Source organism: Leptodactylus fuscus, chromosome 1 (genome assembly GCF_031893055.1).
Source record: "Leptodactylus fuscus isolate aLepFus1 chromosome 1, aLepFus1.hap2, whole genome shotgun sequence".
Classification (NCBI taxonomy): Eukaryota; Metazoa; Chordata; class Amphibia; order Anura; family Leptodactylidae; genus Leptodactylus; species Leptodactylus fuscus.
The window spans coordinates 232,076,774-232,100,767 of NC_134265.1; the positions used below are offsets into that span (position 1 = coordinate 232,076,774).

At 38.6% G+C, this 23,994-nt stretch overlaps 1 protein-coding gene across 5 annotated transcripts in view; it reads left to right on the forward strand.

Annotated features, from left to right (window-relative positions):
* Positions 1 to 23,994, forward strand: part of EPHA5 (EPH receptor A5) — a 309,481-nt gene that overhangs the window by 273,392 nt on the left and 12,095 nt on the right. For 4 of the 5 annotated variants that reach the window (XM_075284171.1, XM_075284196.1, XM_075284204.1 and 1 more), the window contains exons 9-14: positions 354 to 421; positions 1,465 to 1,608; positions 10,063 to 10,248; positions 14,503 to 14,564; positions 17,149 to 17,358; positions 22,453 to 22,602. In XM_075284171.1, coding sequence (XP_075140272.1) covers positions 354 to 421; positions 1,465 to 1,608; positions 10,063 to 10,248; positions 14,503 to 14,564; positions 17,149 to 17,358; positions 22,453 to 22,602 — 820 coding nt within the window. The remainder of the gene's footprint in view (positions 1 to 353; positions 422 to 1,464; positions 1,609 to 10,062; positions 10,249 to 14,502; positions 14,565 to 17,148; positions 17,359 to 22,452; positions 22,603 to 23,994) is intronic. The other variant, XM_075284180.1, reaches the window with a different exon arrangement.

Here is a 23,994-nt window from a genome sequence, read left to right on the forward strand (position 1 = left end):
TATATATATATATAATCATGTATCAATGAGGTCGGAGTTAAGGTAATTTGGAGCTCATCATTAATTAAGCATCAATTAACATCAAGACTGCCATAAAATAGGCTGGCCTGAGTCATATACAGTTCTTACTGCATGTTTCCTTAAATTTTCAGGATACCTTGCAGTCTACAGGGAAAAGGGGCAGTAAGGCAAGTCCATCTTTTTCCACCAAGGAGGACTTATATGTATCTTGCGACTGTTTTATGGCTATATTCTAACTCTAACAAAGCAGACATAACCTGAATAAAAAATACAGACCAAATGTTTATTTTGTAGAATAAAACATACTAATAATAAGGTTATCTGTGTTTTAGGAGATGTGGATACAGTAAAGCTAAACAAGATCCAGAAGAGGAAAAGATGCATTTTCACAATGGACACAGTAAGTTTTATAGCTTTACTAGTTTATATTTTTAAATATAGAATAATCTGTAGATATTATCTTATTAGGACATAGAGACAGAGCTCACATGTAGTGGTCTAGCCATTCCATGCCGCTTTCTACTGCTCTGGGCACTCATGTGTCTCTCCCAATTTGGTACTGAGCAGCACTATAGAGAACTTCTGACTGTCAAGAGATCTGTATCATATAAGCTTGACATCGTATTACAGTGGCACCAGTGGTGTAACTAGGAATGGCGGGGCCCCATGGTGAATGCCCCCCCCCCCCTGCACACACTATTATACCCTATAGTGGCTCCTGTATACAGTATTCTACCCTATAGTGGCCCCTGCACACAATATTATACCCCATAGTCGCCCCTGTAGCACAGTAATATACCCTATAGTGGCTCCTGTATACAGTATTATACCCTATGGTGGCCCCTGCACACAGTATTATGCCCCATAGTGGCACCTGTAGCACAGTATTATGTGATGTAATAACCCCTTCATCCCCAGGCAGCAGGCAGCTGCCAGCACAGTACTGGCCCTACACACATATGTTAAACTCACCAGTCTGCACTCACTCAGCACTGCTCACTCCATCCCCCAGCATAGCTATCTTCTTCCTGCACGATGTCTCTGCCCTCCCCCCACTGTCAGGACACAAGCTGAGGCTCTCCTCTGCCTGGAACCCAACACCTTAGGTGGCCTCGGGCCTCAAAAAGTAAAATTTATTGTTTATCTCTTTTTTGGCATATTAACTAGTGTGTGGGCCCGGGCCCCCTAAGGTGTAGGGCCCTGTGGCAGCTGCTACCACTGCTACCGTGGTAGTTACGCCACTGGGTGGCACTCGTGATATTTAGCTGAAAAGACATGATTTGACCCTGCAACCATTCCACTCTTCATATTCTACTAGGTGGTTATATTTAAATTTATTATGTGTTGATACTTATTTATATGTTTGGTTTTGTTATATACCATGTACTGTAATAGTATTGTAGTAGTACCTGTGTACCACTGTGACAACTAATAAGAAGCCAGTCTTCTGTTCCACTACAGTTAAACTTCCAGGAATAAAGACATACATTGACCCTCATACCTATGAAGACCCAAACCAGGCAGTACATGAATTTGCCAAAGAAATTGATGCTTCCTGTATAACTATTGAGCGCGTTATTGGAGCGGGTATGTCATTTTTTTTATCTTCGATAATGAGTTGTAATTTATTTTAACTGTACCAATTGTAAGAATTAGAATTCCAGTAAGACTGCAATGCCAATTTTTTAATTTATTTATTTTTCTTGCTTGTATAGCGTCAACATATACTACAGTGCTTTACAGACATTGTTAGTCACTGTCCCATATAGTATGTAGAACTGTATTCAGGCAGCTCACTATTGATGGCTTCACCAAAGAGAACTGGCCACACTTCCCAAATATTCAGTAGAAAGAGGAGGATGGTATGGCACAACCGTTATTCATCTGCAAATAGTATCCTTTATTCCCAATCAATTCCCACCATAAGTGCATAAAATTGTATTCACAATAGTGATATAGTTAAGTGAAAATACAGCAGCAACATTTCGGGAAAATCCCTTCATCAGGATAGTATATAAAGCAAATACGTTGGCTTTAACTCTCCAGGCTAGCAATGAACCAGCCTGTCATGGAATTTTCTTCTGTCCTTTCGATCTATATGGTTGAATTTGTGTAGTAGTAGGTTATGTAGATGGAGTCATTCTTTTGTTTGGGAATCTTGGTTACAGAATGATTGTTAAAGATTTATAGAGAGTTTCCAAGTGGTGGAGTTTGTTCATAGATTCATTAATAAGTGTTTCTCTTTCTTTTTGGGTTTGGGCTAACTAGTTTAATATATTCACCTCTTCCATATGGTAGACATCAATATTTGGAGTTGTGTTAAAGATAAAAAAAAATTCCTTTGGTGAGATTTCCAGTGAGCTAGAGTGCTTTTTATGGGTCAGTAAGTAAGACTTAGCATGCCATACAAAATCATATTGCTCAGAAATAGACATGATCGATTACTTTGTGTAACAAAGCCCTCTGTGTGCTAGACATGGTGATTATAGAGTAACTACGATGTCTAGGTGAATAAGATGAATAGTCTTGTTCATGAACATGTTGCAGCCTTGAATGATCTTAGGGAATTATCCCATAGAAATTTGTTTAAACTATACATTTTTGGGGTGGCAAAGATGGAAGAGTCTAGGGAAGTCCCTGCATATTATCTTGTTGCCACATTTCATTTTATTAATTTTGCAGAGCAGATTATTCAGAAATCTCCTGTTTCTTATATGAAGTGTACAGATTTATTATAGTGTAGTCCATGTTATTGATACTCCATACCAGTTCTATATAGTGACTTTGAGGGTCTATACTTTAGAAATGAATCTCTGTGGTTATAGTGGATTTAATGGCTATTAGTACACTCCTCTTTTTCTCAGGAAATTGTGAGCACAGAATTATGGGAAGCCTCTATGTGAGAGTTTGGGTGGAAATTACTGAGATACATAGAACTCCTGAACACATAATACGTCACAGTGTTAATGTTTTGCTTCAGCCCATATATATATATATATATATATATATATATATATATATATATATATATATATTTTATATGGTCTGTTTAATCCTTTCGCATTTATAGACATAAATATTAATACCATTTTTTGTATGTAGTATGGGGTATCTGAAATCCCCTATAAAAGTGTAGTATTTTGATTTATATTAGGACCAGGATGTTAATGATCTAGGGCAGGGGTCAGTGACTTTGGCGCTCCAGCTGCTGTGAAACTACAACTCCCAACATGCTCCATTCAATTCCTCGGGTATTCCAAGAACAGCAGAGCAAGTATGCATGCTTGGAGTTATAGTTTTATAACACCTGAAGTGCCAAAAGTTTCCTACCCTTGGTCTAGGTTATACAGTCATGACCGTAAGTGTTAGCACCAATAAAAATTTTCCATATAATGAATTATTTCTCACAGAAAATTATTGCAATTACACATGTTTTGTTATACACATGTTTATTTCCTTTGTGTCTTAGAAAAACTCAAAAAAAACAAACAAACTGAAAAAAAAGGCAAAAATGATATAATTTCACTCAAAACTCCAAAAATGGGCTGGACAAGATTACTGGCACCTTCACCTTAATATTTGGTTTCACACCCGTTGTAAAAATAACCCAAATTAATTGCTTCCCATAATCATCAACTAGCTTCTTATACCTCACAAATGGAATCTTGGATCACACAAACTGCTCCATGTCTCATATTTGAAGAGTGCCTTTCTAAGATGTCTCCACAGGTGTTCAGTGGGATAAAGATCTGATCTCATTGCTAGTCACTTGAGAAGACTCCAGCACTTTGTTTCCATTCATTTCTGGGTCTTTTTTGAAGTATGTTTGGACTTATTGTCCTGATGGAAGACCCATGACCCAGGATGTAAATCCAATATTCTGGCACTGGGCTCTACACTGACACCCAAAATCATTTGGTAAACTTCAGAATTCTTGATGTCTTGCATACAGTCAAGGCACCCAGTGCTAGAGGCAGCAAAACAACCCCAAAACATCTTTTAACCTCCACCATATTTGACTGCTGGTACTGTGTTCTTTTCTTTGTAGGCCTCATTCTGTTTTTGGTAAACAGTAGAATGATGTGGTTTACCAAAAAGCTCTATCTTGGTCTCATCCATCCACAAGATGTTTTCCCAGAAGGAATGCACATTTTGCCAAACTGAAGTCCATCTTTTTTATGTCTCTGTGCCAGTAGTGGGGCCATGCTGGGTATCCTGCCATAGATTTTCAATTCATTCAAATATCAATGGATAGTTTGCCATGACACTGATGCAGCCTAAGCCTGCAGGACAGTTTGGATTTCAGACACACAATGCAAAGATTGAGTCAACTTTTCTCCTTTAAATCTGGTTTTAAATATGATTTTTATATTGCTCAAACTTGTCATTTGTCACAAGTGAGTTTTAATAAGCATCGCATGCTTAAAAACAAGGGGCCAACAATTTTTCCATCGCACTTGTGGAGTTTTGCGTGAAATTATGTCTAATTTGCATTCTTTTCTCAGTTTTTTTGTCTTGTTCCAATACACACAAAGGAAATAAATGTGTTCAAAAAAACGTGTGTAATTGTAGAAATTTTCTGGAAAAATTTAAGGGATGTCAACACTTACGAGCATGATTGTATATACACAGCATTAATTAGTAACTTAATAGTATAATCTAGCATGCACACAACAGAATAACAAACTACAGTATAACAAGTAATAAAAAAATGTCTGAAAGGGAAAATAACAGAAGACCGTGTACATGACATCTGCTCCGAACGTGTCCTCTAGAGTAATAGCAGTAGTAACTATACCGTAAACTCAAATGCTCATTTAACATGCTGCAAGTGGGATATGGAAATAACAACATGAGATAACTGAGAACACGGTCCCAGAGGTTCGTACTCACAAGTTCCAGAAAACAATGCAGATGTTGTTCAGGGTTGAGGGGGTTGAGCTGATGGAGAGGTCTTGCACAGACTTTGGTATAGTGTTCACTGATATATTCCAAGAGACTAGCAGTTCCTTTCCCTCACAAGTCGACTTAATTGGATGTATGGTACAATGTCTATTAAGTAGAATTTTTGTGGAAAAACCCCATCTGTAGGGAATATTGTTTTGGCTCAGTAGCTGAGTGATGGAGGCGAGGTGCTTTCTAGCCTGGAACTGATAAGTCAGTAAAGCGTTAAATGCGAGAGTATGGAGGTGGTAACTAGAGTTAGGCGAGTACTGTTTGGATCAGCCGATCCGAACAGCACGCACGCATTGAAATGAATGGATGCACCTGGTGCTTCCGGTTTGACGGCAACCGGCCGCTTAACCCCCCGCGTGCCGGCTGCGTGCATTGATTTCAATGCGTGCGTGCTGTTCGGATCGGCTGATACGAACAGTACTCGCTCAACTCTAGTGGTAACGGTTGTTGATTTCTGGATGTCACCTTCACTTGTTCTTTCACATGGAAAAATAAAAATCTCACCAGGACATCCCCTGGTCTGCTGTCAGCTATGTTTAACAGTTTTGGGAACATGTGAGGACTATCAATGTAGAGTTCATAATCTTTCAGAGTTCGTAGCAGGGATTTGGTTAGTTCTTGGATATAGGTTATCAGGTTATCAGTTTATTTCCGGGAACCATTTCGGGGATTCCCCTAAATTTCATATTATTCCTTCAGCTTCTGTCCTCCATATCCATCTGTTTTGGCTTGTAGCACCACTTTTTAGTTTATCCTCAAGAGAATTATGGATGTCCACAAGTTCATTATGCATGGAGTCAAATTTTAGACTCTATGTGCGACTCTCTTTGGTGTAAGTTAGATACTGAGATCTGAAGGAGGATGAATTTTGTAAAACCTTTGTGGATTGAGCCCCTTAGAGCCAGCGGCATCTCTTTTATTGTGATGTCTGTGACCCCTTTCAGATGTTAGGAACATGGCGAACACATCAGAATTGGCTTGTTCTTGTACTAAAGCTGGAGGTAATGGTTCCTGGTCAGTGAGGTTGGGAGTATATTGTGCATTTTGCCTCTATTACTTGTGGGGGAGAGGATAAAATGCTGAGTGTGCACATGGTAAGACTGAGTGTGTGGAGCTTGCATTGGAGTGCAGTTGTAAGTGAGGCATGCTGCAGTCTGCGTCCACGAAGGCCTGTGCTGTCATCATGCTATCTGATACTGGCAATGGAGGAGTGTGCCATCTGGATGATATGTCAAATGAAAGCAAGTGTCTTTGTGGTGTGATTAGTTCTCTATTAGCGCTAAGGATCAGAAGTACCTTTGATATTATGGCTGCTCCTGCCAAGCTGGCGTTGGAGCCTGCTGCGCTGTTCAAGCTGTTATCGATGCCATCTTTATTCCTCTCATGGTCTACCGTAAAGAAGCACTGATTTGGCTTTTTAGCTGCATTGCTCTTTATTCTCTTCCTGACTATGTAATAGGTAAAGGTGTCTGGCAATGGATATACTTTTGAGAGTTGCTGACAGGAAATAATGTAACTACAGTCTTGGGGGGCCCCAGTGCACACTTTTGTCCGGGGCCCCCTACCCCCTTACTAGAACAAATGATAGTGGCAGTTACAGGTGCTGAAACAATATCTTAGATACTTGAAAGGGGTATGGCTTTAGTACCGACAACTGCATATATTAAGAATGCAGTAAGTGAGCAGCGTAGCACCTGACATGTAAACAATACTGGGACAGTATTATGTGCTCCATAGTGGACCCCACACAGTATTACGTGCTCCACAGTCCCCCCCCCCCACAGTATTACTTGCTCCACTGTGGCCTCCAAATTGTATTACGTACTCCACAGTGACTCCAAATAGTATTACATTCTCCGCAGTGGCCCACACACAGTATTATGTGCTCCAAAGTGCCCCACACATGGTATTACGTGCTCTGAAGTGGCCTTCACAAAGTATTATGTGCTCACTCCACAAGTGTTATATGCTTCTCAGACCCCAGGATATAAAAAGTAGAGGCCCAGGAGAAGTGATTAAAAATAACAAATACCTTACCTCACTTCTCTGGGGCATCCTCACTCCTTCCTGTGGTCTGCAGTATCCTCTTCTGTCTTACGACTGAGGTTTTCCAGCAGTCACGTGGGATGCAATGACGTCATTACACCGGTGCGCCCAATCTGACCGCTTACATGACCTCACCTCAGTTGCCAGCAGGAAGAGCCCTGAGGTGGATTTAAGGGAAAGGGGCAATATGTATAGCGGTCGGGAAACAAAGGCTTTCCCTGACTACTATCATGGTGGTCCAGGGCCCCGCCCATTTCCAGCTGGCCATGAACCCCATACTCCTCCGGGCCTAGTCACAACCCTTGCGACCATGGTCGTTATGCCAATGTATAAAATCTCGCACATGCTCTGTACGTCACTAGCTGCTCTGGAAGCAGTGAAGAGATATAGAAGGAAGGATTGTCTTTCAAGAAGGGGCGGTAAGAAACGGAGGCAGATGATGCAGGGGTGCTTGGGGCACAGGGATAACAGTCCTGGTGTTCCCTGAAGATTAATTTGCATATGAAGAAAAACGGTTTAATTCAGAAATGGCTGCGGGGATCAAGGAAGGACAGCCTTTCTACAGGCTATGTAAAGATATGCTTATTAAAAAGGTTACAGTGCCAATTTATGAAGTTTCTGCTGTTCTGTTTTCAGGGCTCTCCTATGCTGATTCATTTATCCAATGAGGAGGGATATTTAAACACAGGTCATCCAGGTTCCTGCTATTTGTTTGTACTTAGTGAGGCTTCCATATTCTGATTGTTTGTGCTGGACTGCTCTATATTGACTGTTGGCTTATCCACTTGTCTTCTGATTTTGGCTTTGACATTACTTCTCTGTCTGACCTTTGGCTTCACATGTTCACTCCTCTGATTCATCCCCTTGGTTTTGATTTGTCTTGTGAGCTTATCAAGGATTCTGATTAGACTTTGTGGAGCGTTTATTTCTTATACCAGTTTCTATGGTGATAACTTGAGCTCCAAATTCAGCAAAAGTCCATCTGGCCTTGTGGCTGGTGCATGTGACGATTTTTGGGTGCCTGGGATCTATCTCTCAGTGCTGTGTGGGATTTTAACTGTTAGTTCTATGTGTGTGTGTGGTAAGTGTGGCCTTTAAAAAAAAAAAAGCTTATTCTGCTGTCTTATGTACTAGAAGTGTAACCCTAGTAGCTCCAGAACTTCAGAGTTCTGCAGTCTCAGCAGATCTTGTAGTTCACTTCTCCCATTGAGGACAAGGAATATTTTTCCAGTGTAACATTTGTGACTGTAAATAGGTGATATGTTACACTGAATGTCATGGTAACTCCATCTGAACCCAGTAGCAGCATTAACTGTGTGCAACCTGTGAAATTCTGATATTTAAAATCACTATGACCTACTACACCACCATTAAAATCACAGAGACATCTCATTTTCTTTTTTGTGAACAGGACAAAGTCCCTTATATTTATGTGCTGTGCAGAAATTTATAGACCTTTGGCAACCATGAACTCCATGGATATTCTTGAACAGATCTTTATTTTCAGTAATGCTAAAAAGTCACAGCAAGGAGAATGTTATGTTAACTTTAGTGGAGAACTGGGAGCACTGAACTGTTCTACATACGTTTCTAGTAATGGATTTCTATGCCACCATTAATTGCTTTATCTAAAGCTAAATATTACTTTCCTCTAGGAAGGCATTAGGCAGGGGTTGTAAAGCGTAACATAAGGTTTATTAGACTGTAAGCATACCGCATTATATGTTTTTGTGGGATCTTGCTTTGTTCTTTTTATCTATTATTACTTTTATGTTTATTTGAGGCAATAAAAGATTTAGTATGCATAGTAATATTTATATAGAATAGTATAGTAGATATCATACTTGTGTTTAATCAGTTATATGGTTGTATGTCCATAGTGATATCAGTGTTATCTGTAACTAAAGTGTAATAATAAAATAATAACAAATTAGTTTTTCATTTCTTAGTTTTATAGCGAAATCATGGCAAGAGATGACACCACATATCCTATTTTTGCTTTTCCACCATTTAAGATTTTTTTTTTTTATTTTGGCTAAGAATACTTTATCTAAGGCAACTTTTAGACAACTATTATACTTCTCCGTTTGGAGATATATATTTTGTGTTAAGAACAGGAACAGATATCATCAGCACAAAACAGGGAAACTTTTTCCAAGTGTCATGTTTGGGATAGGTTTCCCTCTGTTTTTCTGACACAAAATGTTCTACTTATATACTTGACTATAAGCCAAATTTTTCAGCACAGTTTTTGTGCTGAAAAAGCCCCCCTTATTATTAAAATTATATATTATTATTATATATTATTATAAATTATAAATTATTTTTTTTTTAAGGTGGGAGGTCTATGACCAGCAGCAATATCAATGTATAGAACCTCCCACAAAATAGTGGGGAAAAAAAAGAAGCTTTAAAAAAAAAAAAAAAAAAATTAAAAGTTCTAAATCCCTCCTTTCCCTAGAATAGACACAAAGGTAGAAAATGACTGTGAAACACACACACATTAAGTATCCCTGTGTCTGAAAGTGCCCAGTCTACTGAATATAGGGTATCTGCAATGCTCCTGTTCCGTCGGGAAGGGGTTAATAGGAGCACTGCAGATACCCTATATTCAGCCAGACTGAGTTCCAAGTGGGGGAAAAAAAACAGTCCTCAAGCTCAGGGAAGGGGCAGATAGACAACCAAAACACCCCCTCCCCTTTCCAAGCACCCAGCATCTACTGCACCCAAAAACTCCGACCATTTTAATTTTTGAAATTTTCCAGTAGCTGCTGCATTTCCCCCCCTCGGCTTATACTCGAGGCAATACGTTTTCCCATTTTTTTGTGGTAAAATTAGGGGGATTGGCTTATATTCAGGTCGGCTTATACTCGAGTATATACGGTATATACTATAGCATGATCTGAGACTGCATTGTGTGACCCAGCTTTGATATGGTTGCATACTATAACTTTCTTTAATAAATAAAAGGGAAATACCAGATGACACATCTATATTTTCTAATATTTACTTTTAATATGATCTTTTTTACCTTTGTAGGTGAATTTGGAGAAGTCTGTAGTGGCCGCATTAAACTTCCAGGGAAGAGGGAATTTCCTGTTGCTATCAAGACTCTTAAAGTTGGATACACTGACAAGCAGAGGAGAGACTTTTTGGGTGAAGCCAGTATAATGGGACAATTTGACCACCCAAATATCATTCACTTAGAGGGAGTTGTCACAAAAAGTAGGTACTGGTAATGAGAATATCCTTGAATAAATTGTGAAAAATACTTCTCTAGCACAAGATTTTACATACTTTGTTCCATAGAATTAGAGATGAGCAAATTTTTCAAAAATTCAATTTAGCTGGTTCGATGAATGTTCCGCAAATATTTGATTTGATCCAAATTAATTTGTGGCGAATCGTGTTAAAAAACAGCTATTTCCTGTGTGCAGAGAGCCTGTATAGTGGTGTAGCTGCTAAGAATGCTGCGCTACACAATAGTGTACACGTTACAATAGTAACGTGGCCTATCGTGATCCTTATCTAATAAACCAGAGACTGTCACTTAACGCATTGTGTAGCTTATCTAAACCTACTCACTAGATGATTTAATATCCCTATAGTCCTTTCCTCTATCTATGGATATCTTTAATTTCGCTAGTAAAACCATCACTGTGACACATAATAAACTTAATTGCTAAAACACAGTTGTTCAATATATTCAATGAAGGTGAAAAAAAAAACACACATACTCATATTGTAGAACAACAACAACAAAAAAAAAATCTAGGTGGGGAGAAAAGGAAAAAAAAAACTAAAATCTAATAAAATGTGAATATATGAAGAAATCCTCTTGTGTATAAAGTACTTTAAAATAGACATCTCCATGATTCCCTTTTCAGTGCACGAGAGAGAATCTGTTCCATATTGTATCATTTTCAGTTCTTTCCCTGATTTAATATTAAATTATATTCATTTTAAATTGTTGTTTTCTTTGTCAGCTTATAAAAACAGCCACTAGGCTTATAATGCGAGTTCTAATTTGCCATGTTATTTGTGTCTTTAATTTCATGCTTCCTGATGCAGTGCTAATGTGTTCAACAATTACTTCCAAGTAAACGCTGAAAATTAAAAAAAAATGGAAAAAAATACTATATATATATATATATATATATATATATATATATATATATATATACACATGCTTACTTTATGGAAAGAAGTTTTGGGACACCTATATATTATACGTACATGAGCTATTATGACATTCCATTCTAGCTCTGTATCATTTGTTGGCTGGCTTGCAGTGTCCCTTCTAATTCATCCCAAAGGTGTTTGATGGGATTGAATTTTGCAGGCCAGTCAAGTTCTTCCACACCAATGTTGCACAAACCATTTCCTTATGGAGCTTGCTTTCTGCACTGGGGCACAAGCATTGTGCTTGGCGGTATAAGGCTTGTATGTGGCTACGTGGTCACGCTATGAAGATCCCAGTGCAAAGTTTTTGTGCTGATGTCAATAGCAGAGGAGGTTTGGCTCTGTACAGTTATTGAGCGAGGAAAGTGTTTGGTGTCTTTCATGCACTATTAGCACCTGGTGACCCTGTTCTGTAACTTGGTCTGCCACTTCTTAATCATACAATATCTAGGAGGAAGGACATTTTATGAACAGGCTCGTTGCAGTGTTGACATCCTGTTACACTGGAATTCAGTGGACTCTTTAGAATGACCAATTTTTTCTCAAATGTTTGCAGCGGCAGGCTCCATGGTTAGATACTGGGTTTTATACACCTGTGGCAATGGGATTGTTTTGCATGAGTTCAGGTGAATATATCAGCCAGTTTAATGTGAACCACGGGAGTATTAGCATTTATATTATATTAAATAACCTCTGAACTTTTAGGATTGGGCATTGAAATTGACATTATATATTCTAAATATTTCTGCTCAGTTCTGCTTTCACATGAGAAGTATTAATATGATAAGTGATATTACTGTGGACCTCACTATTCTAATAGGGCTTTCATTACAAATTAAATAAGAGCTCAGCTCGTGTATTAGTACAGAATATGATGCATATTACAGGTTTAGCAGACCCTAACTTTATTATCATTTTGTGAGTAGAAGGCATCCATTTGAATATATGAATTCAGCGCACTTTTATATATGTATATATAAGTCTAAAGTTGTAGCAAAAGGATCTGTTAGGGCCCCTTCACACGGCGTAACCGCTTGGCTCATTCCGAGCCGTACACGCGAGCGCTTCTAAACACTTCCCATTCACTTCAATGGGAGCACTCGTAAAGCCAGCTTTACTTACGCCGTGTGCTGGAGCCCTTTGTCAGATGTTACTATGGTATACTGAAGTACAATTACAAGCATTTCAGAAGTTTTTTTTTAGAGACAAACATCAATGACATAATATTTACAGTGCTGACCCTTATTTTTCAAGACTTCTGCACTTTGCCCTGGCATTCTAGACATAAGTGAACAAAACATTTCAGTTTTAGGTCATGACCAGGAAACTCTCCAGATCTCAATCCCCTTGGTCAATCCTCGCAAAAGTGAGTGGATATCCAGCATGCCAGGGAAAAATGCAGAAGTCTTGAAATGTAACGGTATCCTCACATGGAGTTTTTTTGCAGGCGGATTTTGATGCAGAATTCGCCTCAAAATCTGCCTGCAGAAACGTCTCTCATTCATTTCAATGGGAGTCACTAGCTTTTTATTTTCTTCCCACTAGTGATTTTTTTTTAAGCTAGCAGGAAAGCTAGCACTACATCAGCATCCCATTGTGGCTTGCCTCACGGAAAAGTCACATGGCGGAAAAAGGCTGGTCATTCCTCATCTACAGTTCTGATGACTTCACTGCATTGTAATGTATGAGAGGAATCTCTCATAAAATAGTAAGACCATCTGGATGGGGAACTTGGATTCCTAATTGTCCCTTCTCCAGGCAGAGGAAGAATTTATGTGACCTATACCTGATGCAACTCCTCTCCCTACCATGTAACAAATATTCATGACCGCAGATGGCAGAGGAATCATGGAGATCTGTTGGAATCATACAGTAGCTGGTAATCTGCAAAACCACATTAGCACATTTTCAATGCAATATTCCTATTGTATTTTGTAGAGCTCCCTGAAATCATTGTGTAAGCTATGTGTTATGATCAGCAGGATAGCTAAAAAAATAAATAAACTATATCCTGCAGAGCCCAACTGGGCTCTGAACCACAGGGCTACCCTGGTGTAAGCAGACCCGGAAGTTAGCACCACTGCGGGCTACACCACCAACTGAGCGCTCCCTCTTAACTTCACAGGGATCTGCCTCTGCAGCATAGAGCAGCCGCTAATGAAATTAGAACCTAGCAGTTACTCCAATGCTAGGCTGAGTAAACAAGACCGCGTGCTCCCAGTTACTTTATTGGGCCGCACCAACTACAGCTACCTGCTATTGCTTATAGCCAGGTATACATGCAGTGTAAGGGTTAGAATAAATTGGGGAAGGGAGACCCACTTCCACAAACCTAAAGACAGCACACAACACACTTGCTGCAAGGTCAAACATACAAGACACACAGCTAAACACAAGTAATTGTGGGACCAGTGCAGCACCCACAGTCACGTATACAGAAATGAGGCTAGGGCAGCGGGCGAACAGACCTGCCTCCTTAAATGGAGGAAGGGCAGTCCCAATCAACCAGCCCAGCTGCCCAAGCCGGGCGCTCATTGGCTGACACCACTGTCAGTCAACAGACCGACCATGCCCACCAGCTGCACAGAAATTAACTCCTGCTATGCTGGACTGCCAGCAACAAGGAAGAGGTGACAGCCAGCAAGACGCTACGGTAGAGGAACGGGCTGTGACCCGATCCCTTGGTCGCACCTGTCCTAACACTATGCAGAGGCACTGTGGGAGATGTGGCCTCCTAAAGAAGAGCGCAGTCATGTAGCTTCTCAATGAATGCCCATCCACATACAATAGATCTGCTGGTTATACAGGGACGCTCTAGAGGTTAAATTGAAGTTAACATACATTAAATACTTCAAAACATTATAGTTATCCACAAAGGGATACATTACCATAAAGATTATGGGCTGCAGTTTTGGAGGTATTTTCGGGAAAACCCCTTTAAGTCCATTCAAGTGATCTGCAGTCCCTGTCCTGACACTACACATTGAACAGAACTGTCTGCTTCCCAGTTCTTTCTCTTTGTATCAGCTGATTAGTGGGAGTTTCAGGTGTCGGACCCCCACCAATCTGATATTGATGACCTATCCATAGAGAATTTGAAATCTTTTAATTGTAGTTCAGTATACCATAGAAACATCTGACGAATAAAAGCAAGTCGAGGAATAAAAGCAATGAAGTAGTAAACTTTGTAAAAAACAAATTTGTCTCAGTTTTAAACTTTTGCCACAACTTTTACAACAAATATGTATGGATTATGTTTTGTATTGTAATTTGTCATTTATTGATTGTTTATTGCAGGCAAACCTGTAATGATAGTAACAGAATACATGGAAAATGGCTCATTGGATACCTTCCTAAAGGTATGTCTATATAGTAGTTTAAATAACTGTTATCATACAATACATCAGTCATTTGGTCAGTACAAGTATGATGTATGTATATACAGTATGATGTGCCTAGACCAGCTTCTGTCCATGTTCATTATTGATGCTATTTTTCTTTTTGTGTGGCAATAATTTTATATAGTAAAAAGGTTGAAAGAATATAAAAATGTTTAATAGATCAGATGTTTTAAAGAGGACCTTTCACCACCTCCTCCAACAAGTTCAGTTCTTTACATCAAGTAATGCAGTAGTTACTTCTCCACTGAATCTGGAACAGTTGGAATTTTTTCTATAGCCCCCACCCCGCAATCAATGCTGTTAGTTTTGGTGCCTGATATGCTGTTTAGTCTTTGGACTGTCAGACGGGTGGTGTCAGACAGGAGAAGGCTAGAGGTGTGATTCTGAGCTCTGACACTGGCAGCCGCTCCTTTGCCTGCTCCTGCAAGACACCACCCTTTTGACATTAAACAGCACATCAGGCATCAAAACTAACTGTGCATATTGCTCTGAAATGATGGGGACTAGAAAAAAAAATAATAATGAGTGAAGCAGTGCCTATTAACAGATGCTAAGAACTCAAATTGCTGGAGGTGGTGAAAGATCCTTTTTAATTTAAAAACCTATTTAGGTCAGTGGTGTCTTCTGAGATTTTCTTTGAGGTACTAGTGTCTAGTTGACCCATTACAGTAACTTTCAGAGTCCATTTGGATAATACAAAAAAACATAAGTACATATTAAATATTTGTATAACCAAAGACTGCAATTATTAGAAAATAAAGAATCAAGACCAGCTTTCATTTATTGCGGGCAGATAACGAAAGCAGTCATTTTATTGGCTGCGATGGGCAATTCCTTTTTGTAGGCAGCGTTTGTTCTACATAAGGCCCAAGATGTTAAAGTCATATATGACAATTGCTGTAGTGACTCATCCAAAAACGTTTCAAGTCTGATTGTAGCAAAATATCTTTTTTATCTATTTTATGCAAGAAAAATATCAGCTTGCTTTATTTCCAAGGTAGTTTTGTAACATTTGATTGCAATGTACAAATCTCATGCACAGAAACAATGTCCGGGGCCCCTTCCAGTACGTGGCTGGCAAGCATTGCTTGTGCTAGATTTATTGTTCTAGACATTGTCCCAGATTAACCTCTCCTTACAATCTTTAAGAGTCTCTTGAAGGAAAACATGTTTTATTTAATATTCTTCTTCTTAGCAGCTAGTAACTATATGGTCTTGCTTAGTGGGAGATCATGAATTCTCTAGGTGGTTGAGTTTATGCTTATATTTCAATTAGACCCAGTTTAGTATAACATTATATGAATTTTGTAGCGCTTTTTTTTTCTTTTTTTTAAAAAACCATCAATGGGTTTCTTACACTTTGTGCTGTAATTATTACAATGTGGAAAGCATAAAGAGTCTGTGATGTGTCTCCCAGGAAACCTTCATTAATGGCTCATACTATCTCATAGCTAAAGTTCACTGTAAATATTGTATTATCACACGTACCTTAATGACTGCCATTATGTGCTATTCTGCTCCTGTCAGAATTGGAGAAAATGATGTGCTCAATTTTTTAGATATAAAGGAATTCAAAAGCAGGATTATTATTTTCTTTTACTATGATTTCATATACTATGACTATTTTTCAGCTTGAAATCTGAAATTCTAACAAGGATAATTTTACATTTTATACTATTACACTTCAATAGGGCTAAGAAATGTTCATAGAAGTGGTACACACACTAACGCCACCCAGTTTTGTTTTGTTTTTTTGCACATTTGTATAAGTATATTCACTATATGATGCAATAATGATTCTACCATATGTGTTGAATATGTTAATTTTTATGTATGCCACAGATTTATATATAATTTACCTTTCAAAAAGGTAATCTTAATTTTTTGCACATAATCCTATGCCTTACGGTCACACTCTTGAAATAAGTTCATAAATAGACAACAACGTATTACTTTAAAAGGAGTCTGTCAGCAGTGAATTGGTTCGGAATCCCATTACCTTGTAGTGCTGTTTCTATAGCTCCAAATGTGCCTCTGTTATTCAGCTTTCGAGCCCTTATTTTCATGTAAATTGCTGTTTTATTCATACGCAAATAATGTGTTTAGGAATCTAGAGCAGAGAGGTGCTCCCTCATTAGCATATAAATACATGGCAATTTGCATGAAAATAGGGATCAAAGCTGAACAACAAAGATATATTTGGAAACTGTAGAATCATCTTTACAAGGTGCTGCGGTGGTTTATAACTAATTTAGTTTTGACAGACTCCCTTTAAAGATGGGTTCTTATTTTTATTTAATTTTTTAAATGTAGATTGTGAGCCCCATATAGGGATCACAATGTACATTTTTTCCCCCTAAAATGTTGTCCTGGGTTAAATATAAACCCAGGATCAGTGTTACCCATTGAGTCAGTGTGCTACATGTAGTCTTGAGGGGGAATTTTTTTTATGTCTGTAGTGTAAGGAATCTATCGTAATCTGCATTTGGCACAGATATGTAATGTATGTATGTATGTAAACATTGTTTTCTTACTTTTGCAGAAAAACGATGGCCAGTTCACCGTCATCCAGCTAGTGGGCATGATGAGGGGCATTGCATCTGGAATGAAGTACCTTTCAGACATGGGCTATGTACACAGAGACCTTGCAGCGAGGAACATACTCATTAACAGCAATCTGGTCTGCAAGGTGTCAGACTTTGGTCTGTCCCGGGTTCTTGAAGATGATGCTGAAGCCGCCTATACTACAAGAGTAAGTTAATACATATAGATAAATAAGCCCTACATTCTACTATATAACTTATTTTCCACCATATAATGCAATATTGTATAATGTTCAGTAGAAGGTTTACAAATTTTAGGCAGCAATGAACAGTATGGTTTTGTCTTGGGAAGACTGGTCTGTGAAACATATATTTATTAGGGAGACAAGTTTATCTTGTATGCTTTGTGTTCTGCCGGGACATATTCTATAACGATATTCTCTATTCAGAAGATCTCTAGCGCTACTTTACAAGTATTGATTATATGATGCAGTGCATTAAACATTCCCTGCAATGAAAATAGTCATTTTAATATTGCATTTGCTGGCAAGCGTTTTATTGACTAGAACATGTACTGTACATATTCATTACAGAAGACATGAAAGAAAGAACCTAATAGCTCTAACATAATGTAAATGTGCAATAAGTACAGAGCTAGTATTCAGTCATGATTTTTCACAATAAAAAACTAAACTAGACTATTTATATCAAGATAGACTCAGGCTGCTTCTGTTTAGTATCATCTTTGCAGACTGGTTGGACCCATTTATGACCTTTTGATATGATAGATGATATATGCTCAAGTCCCTTGTCCATGTTTGAAAGGCAGAGTGGTTGCACATGTGTAGTATGGCTTCATTCAAATTCTATGGAGCTGACCTATAATGAAATACAGCACTGGTGTTACAATGCTTCCTTAATTTTCCTCTTGAATCGACATATACAGAGGATGTAAGCATGAGTAAAGCAGCATTTAAAAGGAAAAAAAAAAACCCGTTGAATATCTTGTGCAGTGTAGCCAGCCAAGGTTTTTTCTAGCATGCTCTGAAATTATATTGAATTTGTTTCATGAGAGTCCTTATCCAAATTTGTGTTAAGATTGGTGTAGACATGTCTGTCAGTGATCAACGCACAAATGTAGAAAAATTTAACTTGACAGATAACACTTTAACTGCACTATGACACAGAAATTTAACGGCTCTTTCAATGGCTTTTGTTGTGTTTGTGTTAAAGGGGCTCTATCAGCAAAATCATGCTGATAGAGCCCCACATATGCATGAATAGCCTTTAAAAAGGCTATTCAGGCACCGTAAAAGTTACAGTCCTATGAAAAAGTTTGGGCACCCCTATTAATCTTAATCATTTTTAGTTCTAAATATTTTGATATTTGCAACAGCCATTTCAGTTTGATATATCTAATAACTGATGGACACAGTAATATTTCAGGATTGAAATGAGGTTTATTGTACTAACAGAAAATGCGCAATATGCATTAAACCAAAATTTGACCGGTGCAAAAGTATGGACACCTCAACAGAAAAGTGACATTAATATTTAGTACATCCTCCTTTTGCAAAGATAACAGCCTCTAGTCGCTTCCTGTAGCTTTTAATCAGTTCCTGGATGAAGGGATTTTGGACAAACAATTCAAGTTCAGTTAAGTTTGATGGTCGCCGAGCATGGACAGCCCGCTTCAAATCATCCCACAGATGTTCAATGATATTCAGGTCTGGGGACTGGGATGGCCATTCCAGAATATTGTAATTGTTCCTCTGCATGAATGCCTGAGGATTTGGAGCGGTGTTTTGGATCATTGTCTTGCTGAAATATCCATCCCCGGCGTAACCTCAACTTCGTCACTGATTCTTGAACATTATTCTCAAGAATCTGCTGATACTGAGTGGAATCCATGCGACCCTCAACTTTAACAAGATTCCCGATGCCGGCATTGGCCACACAGCCCCAAAGCATGATGGAACCTCCACCAAATTTTACAGTGGGTAGCATGTGTTTTTCTTGAAATGCTGTTTCTTTTTGGACGCCATGCATAACGCCTTTTTTTTATAACCAAACAACTCAATTTTTGTTTCCAAAATGAAGCTGCCTTGTTCAAATGTGCTTTTTCATACCTCAGGCAACTTTATTTGTGGCGTACGTGCAGAAACGGCTTCTTTCTCATCACTCTCCCATACAGCTTCTATTTGTGCAAAGTGCGCTGTATAGTTGACCAATGCACAGTGACACCATCTGCAGCAAGATGATGCTGCAGCTCTTTGGAGGTGGTCTGTGGATTGTCCTTGACTGTTCTCACCATTCTTCTTCTCTGCCTTTCTGATATTTTTCTTGGCCTGCCACTTCTGGGCTTAACAAGAAATGTCCCTGTGGTCTTCCATTTCCTTACTATGTTCCTCACAGTGGAAACTGACAGGTTAAATCTCTGAGACAACGTTTTGTATCCTTCCCCTGAACAACTATGTTGAACAATCTTTGTTTTCAGATCATTTGAGAGCGGGCTGTCCATGTTCGGCGACCATCAAACTTAACTGAACTTGAATTATTTTGTAGAAAGAAATGGTCCAAAATACCTTCATCCAGGATCCAGGAACTGATTAAAAGCTACAGGAAGCGACTAGAGGCTGTTATCTTTGCAAAAGGAGGATGTACTAAATATTAATGTCACTTTTCTGTTGAGGTGCCCATATTTTTGCACCGGTCAAATTTTGGTTTAATGCATATTGCGCATTTTCTGTTAGTACAATAAACCTCATTTCAATCCTGAAATATTACTGTGTCCATCAGTTATTAGATATATCAAACTGAAATGGCACCAAAATATTTAGAACTAAAAATGATTAAGATTAATAGGGGTGCCCAAACTTTTTCATAGGACTGTATATTAAACTACCCCCCAGTTTTAAAATAATACCCTAAAAAAGAATGTGATCTACTTACTCATTGTGAACGGTGGGCGGGCATTCAGTATTATTTTAAAACTGGGGGGTAGTTTAATATAACTTTAGCGGTGCCTGAATAGCCTTTTTAAAGGCTATTCACGCATATGTGGGGCTCTATCAGCATGATTTTGCTGATAGAGCCCCTTTAAGACTACATTTCATTTATCACTTCAGCCCACTAGAATTTATTGCTATGTTTATTTTGTGAATTATGATTAATCTGCTGGACGTGGGAGGACATGCCCCGCCTATTAAGCGTTGTCCCAAAGTATCGACTTCTTAAAGGAAGCCCAAAAGTCGCAAGAATACCATTTTGTGGAATAAAGATATTGATAAATTCCCCCATATACACCAATTGTTACTGCTGAAAACATATCTGAATGCTGATAGCAGCACAAGCAAGATAACTGCCAATATAATTATGTACTGAAAATAGAATTAAAATAACTTCATTCGGGTCATGGTCTTCACTCCTTAGGTTATGTTCACACTACTGTGATTAATGTAGGGTACTGTGATCCATTATATGATAAAAGCAATGGACATTAACAGTAGCAGAGCCCCCTCCATCTGTCTTCATTCTCATTGGCTCTAACATGAACAACATGATGGACATTGTTGCTCTTCTTCTTTGTTTACTTTTGTAACAGAAGATAAAGCCCAGCATGCAAGACTTGCTCTTCAATCTTAAAAGTAAAAAACATGATGGCAGAAATCTTCCGTCACTTTTTTTACATTGGGGTGAATGCAGACGGATGCGATGGAGGTGGCTCAATCGGCTTCTGTCATTTAATGTCCGTTGCTCTCATTCTGTGGACATTAATAATGGTAGTGTGAAGCATTACCTATAGCTTTGACACATCTCCTTAACCTGCTTGCCCTATACTTCTAGTGTACTGTTATTATTAAACATATAAGTCTAATAAACATCACTCATCATAATAACCAACAGTGGACTTTGACTTAGAGAGGACCTTTCATGTTCTGGGAGATGTGCATTATTATATAACATTACAAAGCTGACCATGAGCTGAATTCAGCTCTCCCGGGATGTTCCCAGAACTGGAGATATAGGTGCCACTAATATCAGCACTGATATCTCCACTGTCAGAAAGGTGGGACTTACAGCTTGGCGTCATCGACATGAAGGGTTCTCTTTAAAGGATATATCCAGTTGTAAAAAAAAGTTTCATAAATGAATAGTGCAGATGAATCTAAAAATCTTTGTGATATTTCTCATTGAGGAAATATGTTTCCTTTTCCATTTAGTAGGCTGCTCTCCTCCTTATCTTCTCTCAGACTTTTTATCTGTATTGAATCGTATCCGTATTCACCACACACAGAAGTCTATGAAGCAAGGGGGGGTTTCGGTTAATTTATATATTGCTTCATTCTGTGCAGTGCTACAGTCTTATCTTAAAAGATAAAGTGGAGTAAAAAGAACTCCCTCACTTATAGTGTAGCAGCTGCAATTATTTGTAAGTCTTTTCCAGCAGCCACTTCCTCTCTATAGACTTCCATGTAAAAGATAAGTGGAGAAGAAAGCAATATCAGGAAATAAGATATATTCCAAATTTGTTATACTCAGCTGAACAAATCTTTTATGAAAATTTGAAACTACTTATCTTTTTTTCAGATTTTTCTCAGTAATATAGCCATCATAGTGCTATCATATTGTATATAAGAGTACTGTATTTCAGATCAAAATGTGCACCAATCTGTAAGTGGGAACCTATGATTAAGATATAAAATGTGTTGTTTCTACAGTTCTCTCAAGTGCTCACAATTCTTTCCATGTTTGTATTAAGTTTTGCTACTTTTCATACCCCTAACCCTGTTACATCTGTATACCAGACCTTGTGTATTTTATTGTTTTGCTTAGAATTGAGCCAGCACACTTGACACATTGCACATTCGCTGCCAGTATCGGGATTCCAGGGGTCAGATTTGATCTTCACATCCAGGATACGCATTGCACTTGACATTCAGGACCATACCCTCCTTCTTCTGGTCCTATTGTATTCTTTATTACTTTCATGCGGGACTGTAATAACTGTTCAGGAAGGAAGATTACAACACTGCTCTTGAATTATCTGTAAATGGAGTTCAATTCATTGTTTGGAAATACATCATGTGACTCATGACTTTTATTCTTCTCCAGAGACAAAATCATTACCAGTTGTTGGAAGTGAACATTTTATTTTCTGTATTACACTGTCTGAGCATCAGTGATATGTGTGTTCATGGTTGTGTGGCTTGTTTCACCTTATTTGTTTCATCTCATTTATCACTTTTTGAACAGAAAGGGCATTCACATTAGCACTTAACCATATGATATGATGTTCACAGGGAGGAAAGATACCAATTCGATGGACTGCCCCTGAAGCCATTGCTTTCCGTAAGTTTACCTCTGCAAGTGATGTGTGGAGCTATGGAATTGTGATGTGGGAAGTCATGTCATATGGAGAGAGACCTTACTGGGAAATGACAAACCAAGATGTAAGTACAAAAAGCAAATCATCGTCAGCGTTATTTTGGATAATATAAAAACACTCATTGGAATAAAATATGTACCAACAAGGAGCTGCGGTTATCTAATGAAATATATGTGAATGTAAGAGTGATTTTACAAGTGATTAGAAGCCCTAGTACCCTGTTGGGCCACCTCTAGTCTGGATACATGATGAAATATGGTTAGGCATAGAGGCATTCATATTTTGTATGGCAGCCTGCGGCACATAGCCCACAAGTTATGAGGCAGGGCCTGTAGCTCACTACATTAGTAGGCTGCTGAAGCATGCATCCCAACTGCTCTAATAAATGTTTGGTGATAAATCTGGCAATTGGGAATGTCAAAGAAGTGTTGTAATCTGGTGGTGACATTCATCGGAAACACTTTGGCCAGGTTCCGAAGAGGTTTTTTGGTCAGGATCTTGACGTGGAATCCGCATCACATTCCGGCTCAAAAACCGCCTCCCATTGAAATCAATGGGTTCTTTTTTCATGAATGGTTTGTTCCTGCTCGCGGAGAAGCAATATGCCCTTTCTTCAGGCGGATTCCGCGAATCAGCCGTGGACATCCGCCACACGACACTCCCTCCCGACTAAGCCCATTCATTTGGGCCTAATCCGGAGTGGAATACCGCAACTGGATGCCAATGCACTGTAGGCACTGCATTGGCATTCAGTCACGTCTAGTCGTTTTTTGGAACAGACTCTGAGGAGGCCTCCACCTCAAAATCCGGTCCATGTGAGAACCCGGCCTTACAGGGTTCACTTTTCTCAAGTAAAAAGTTTACTTTGCCCAAAACCTTAAGCTAACCCTAAAGCATAATTGTCTATTCTTGATCTTGGCCATACTCCTTAGTTTTTTTTTTTGACTAATGCCTCCCATCCTCCAAACTCTTTCATACAAATGTATGCAGGGTTTGGCTGTACATGATCTCCATAGGGAGAGAGGAATAACCTACTACAAGAGATTGTAAGAATAAAAGAGAGAGAATATTGAAATCCCATAAGACTGATCATTCTTTCAATTGACATCTGAACATACAGATTGTCACTCAGTCCACATATAGTATGTGAGTGCAGTCAAATTCATTTCATTTCTATGAATCTAAACTTCAATCTAAAGTTCAATGAAATAGTAATTTGTACAATATACTTTTAAGCTCTGGATTATGGTTTCTGTTGTGATTGTAAAACTAACAGCTCATGCAGCACTGCGTTTAAGGGCAAATATGATATGAACCTAGACTGGAACCTTCCATCATGTGTTCATAGCCTTATTTTGTAGAACAATACATAGTGCATCGGTTCACAGTGATCACAGCAGCATAGCTTATCTTAACCATTATGTTATATGGAATCCCTATGGTAGTATGAAGGAAT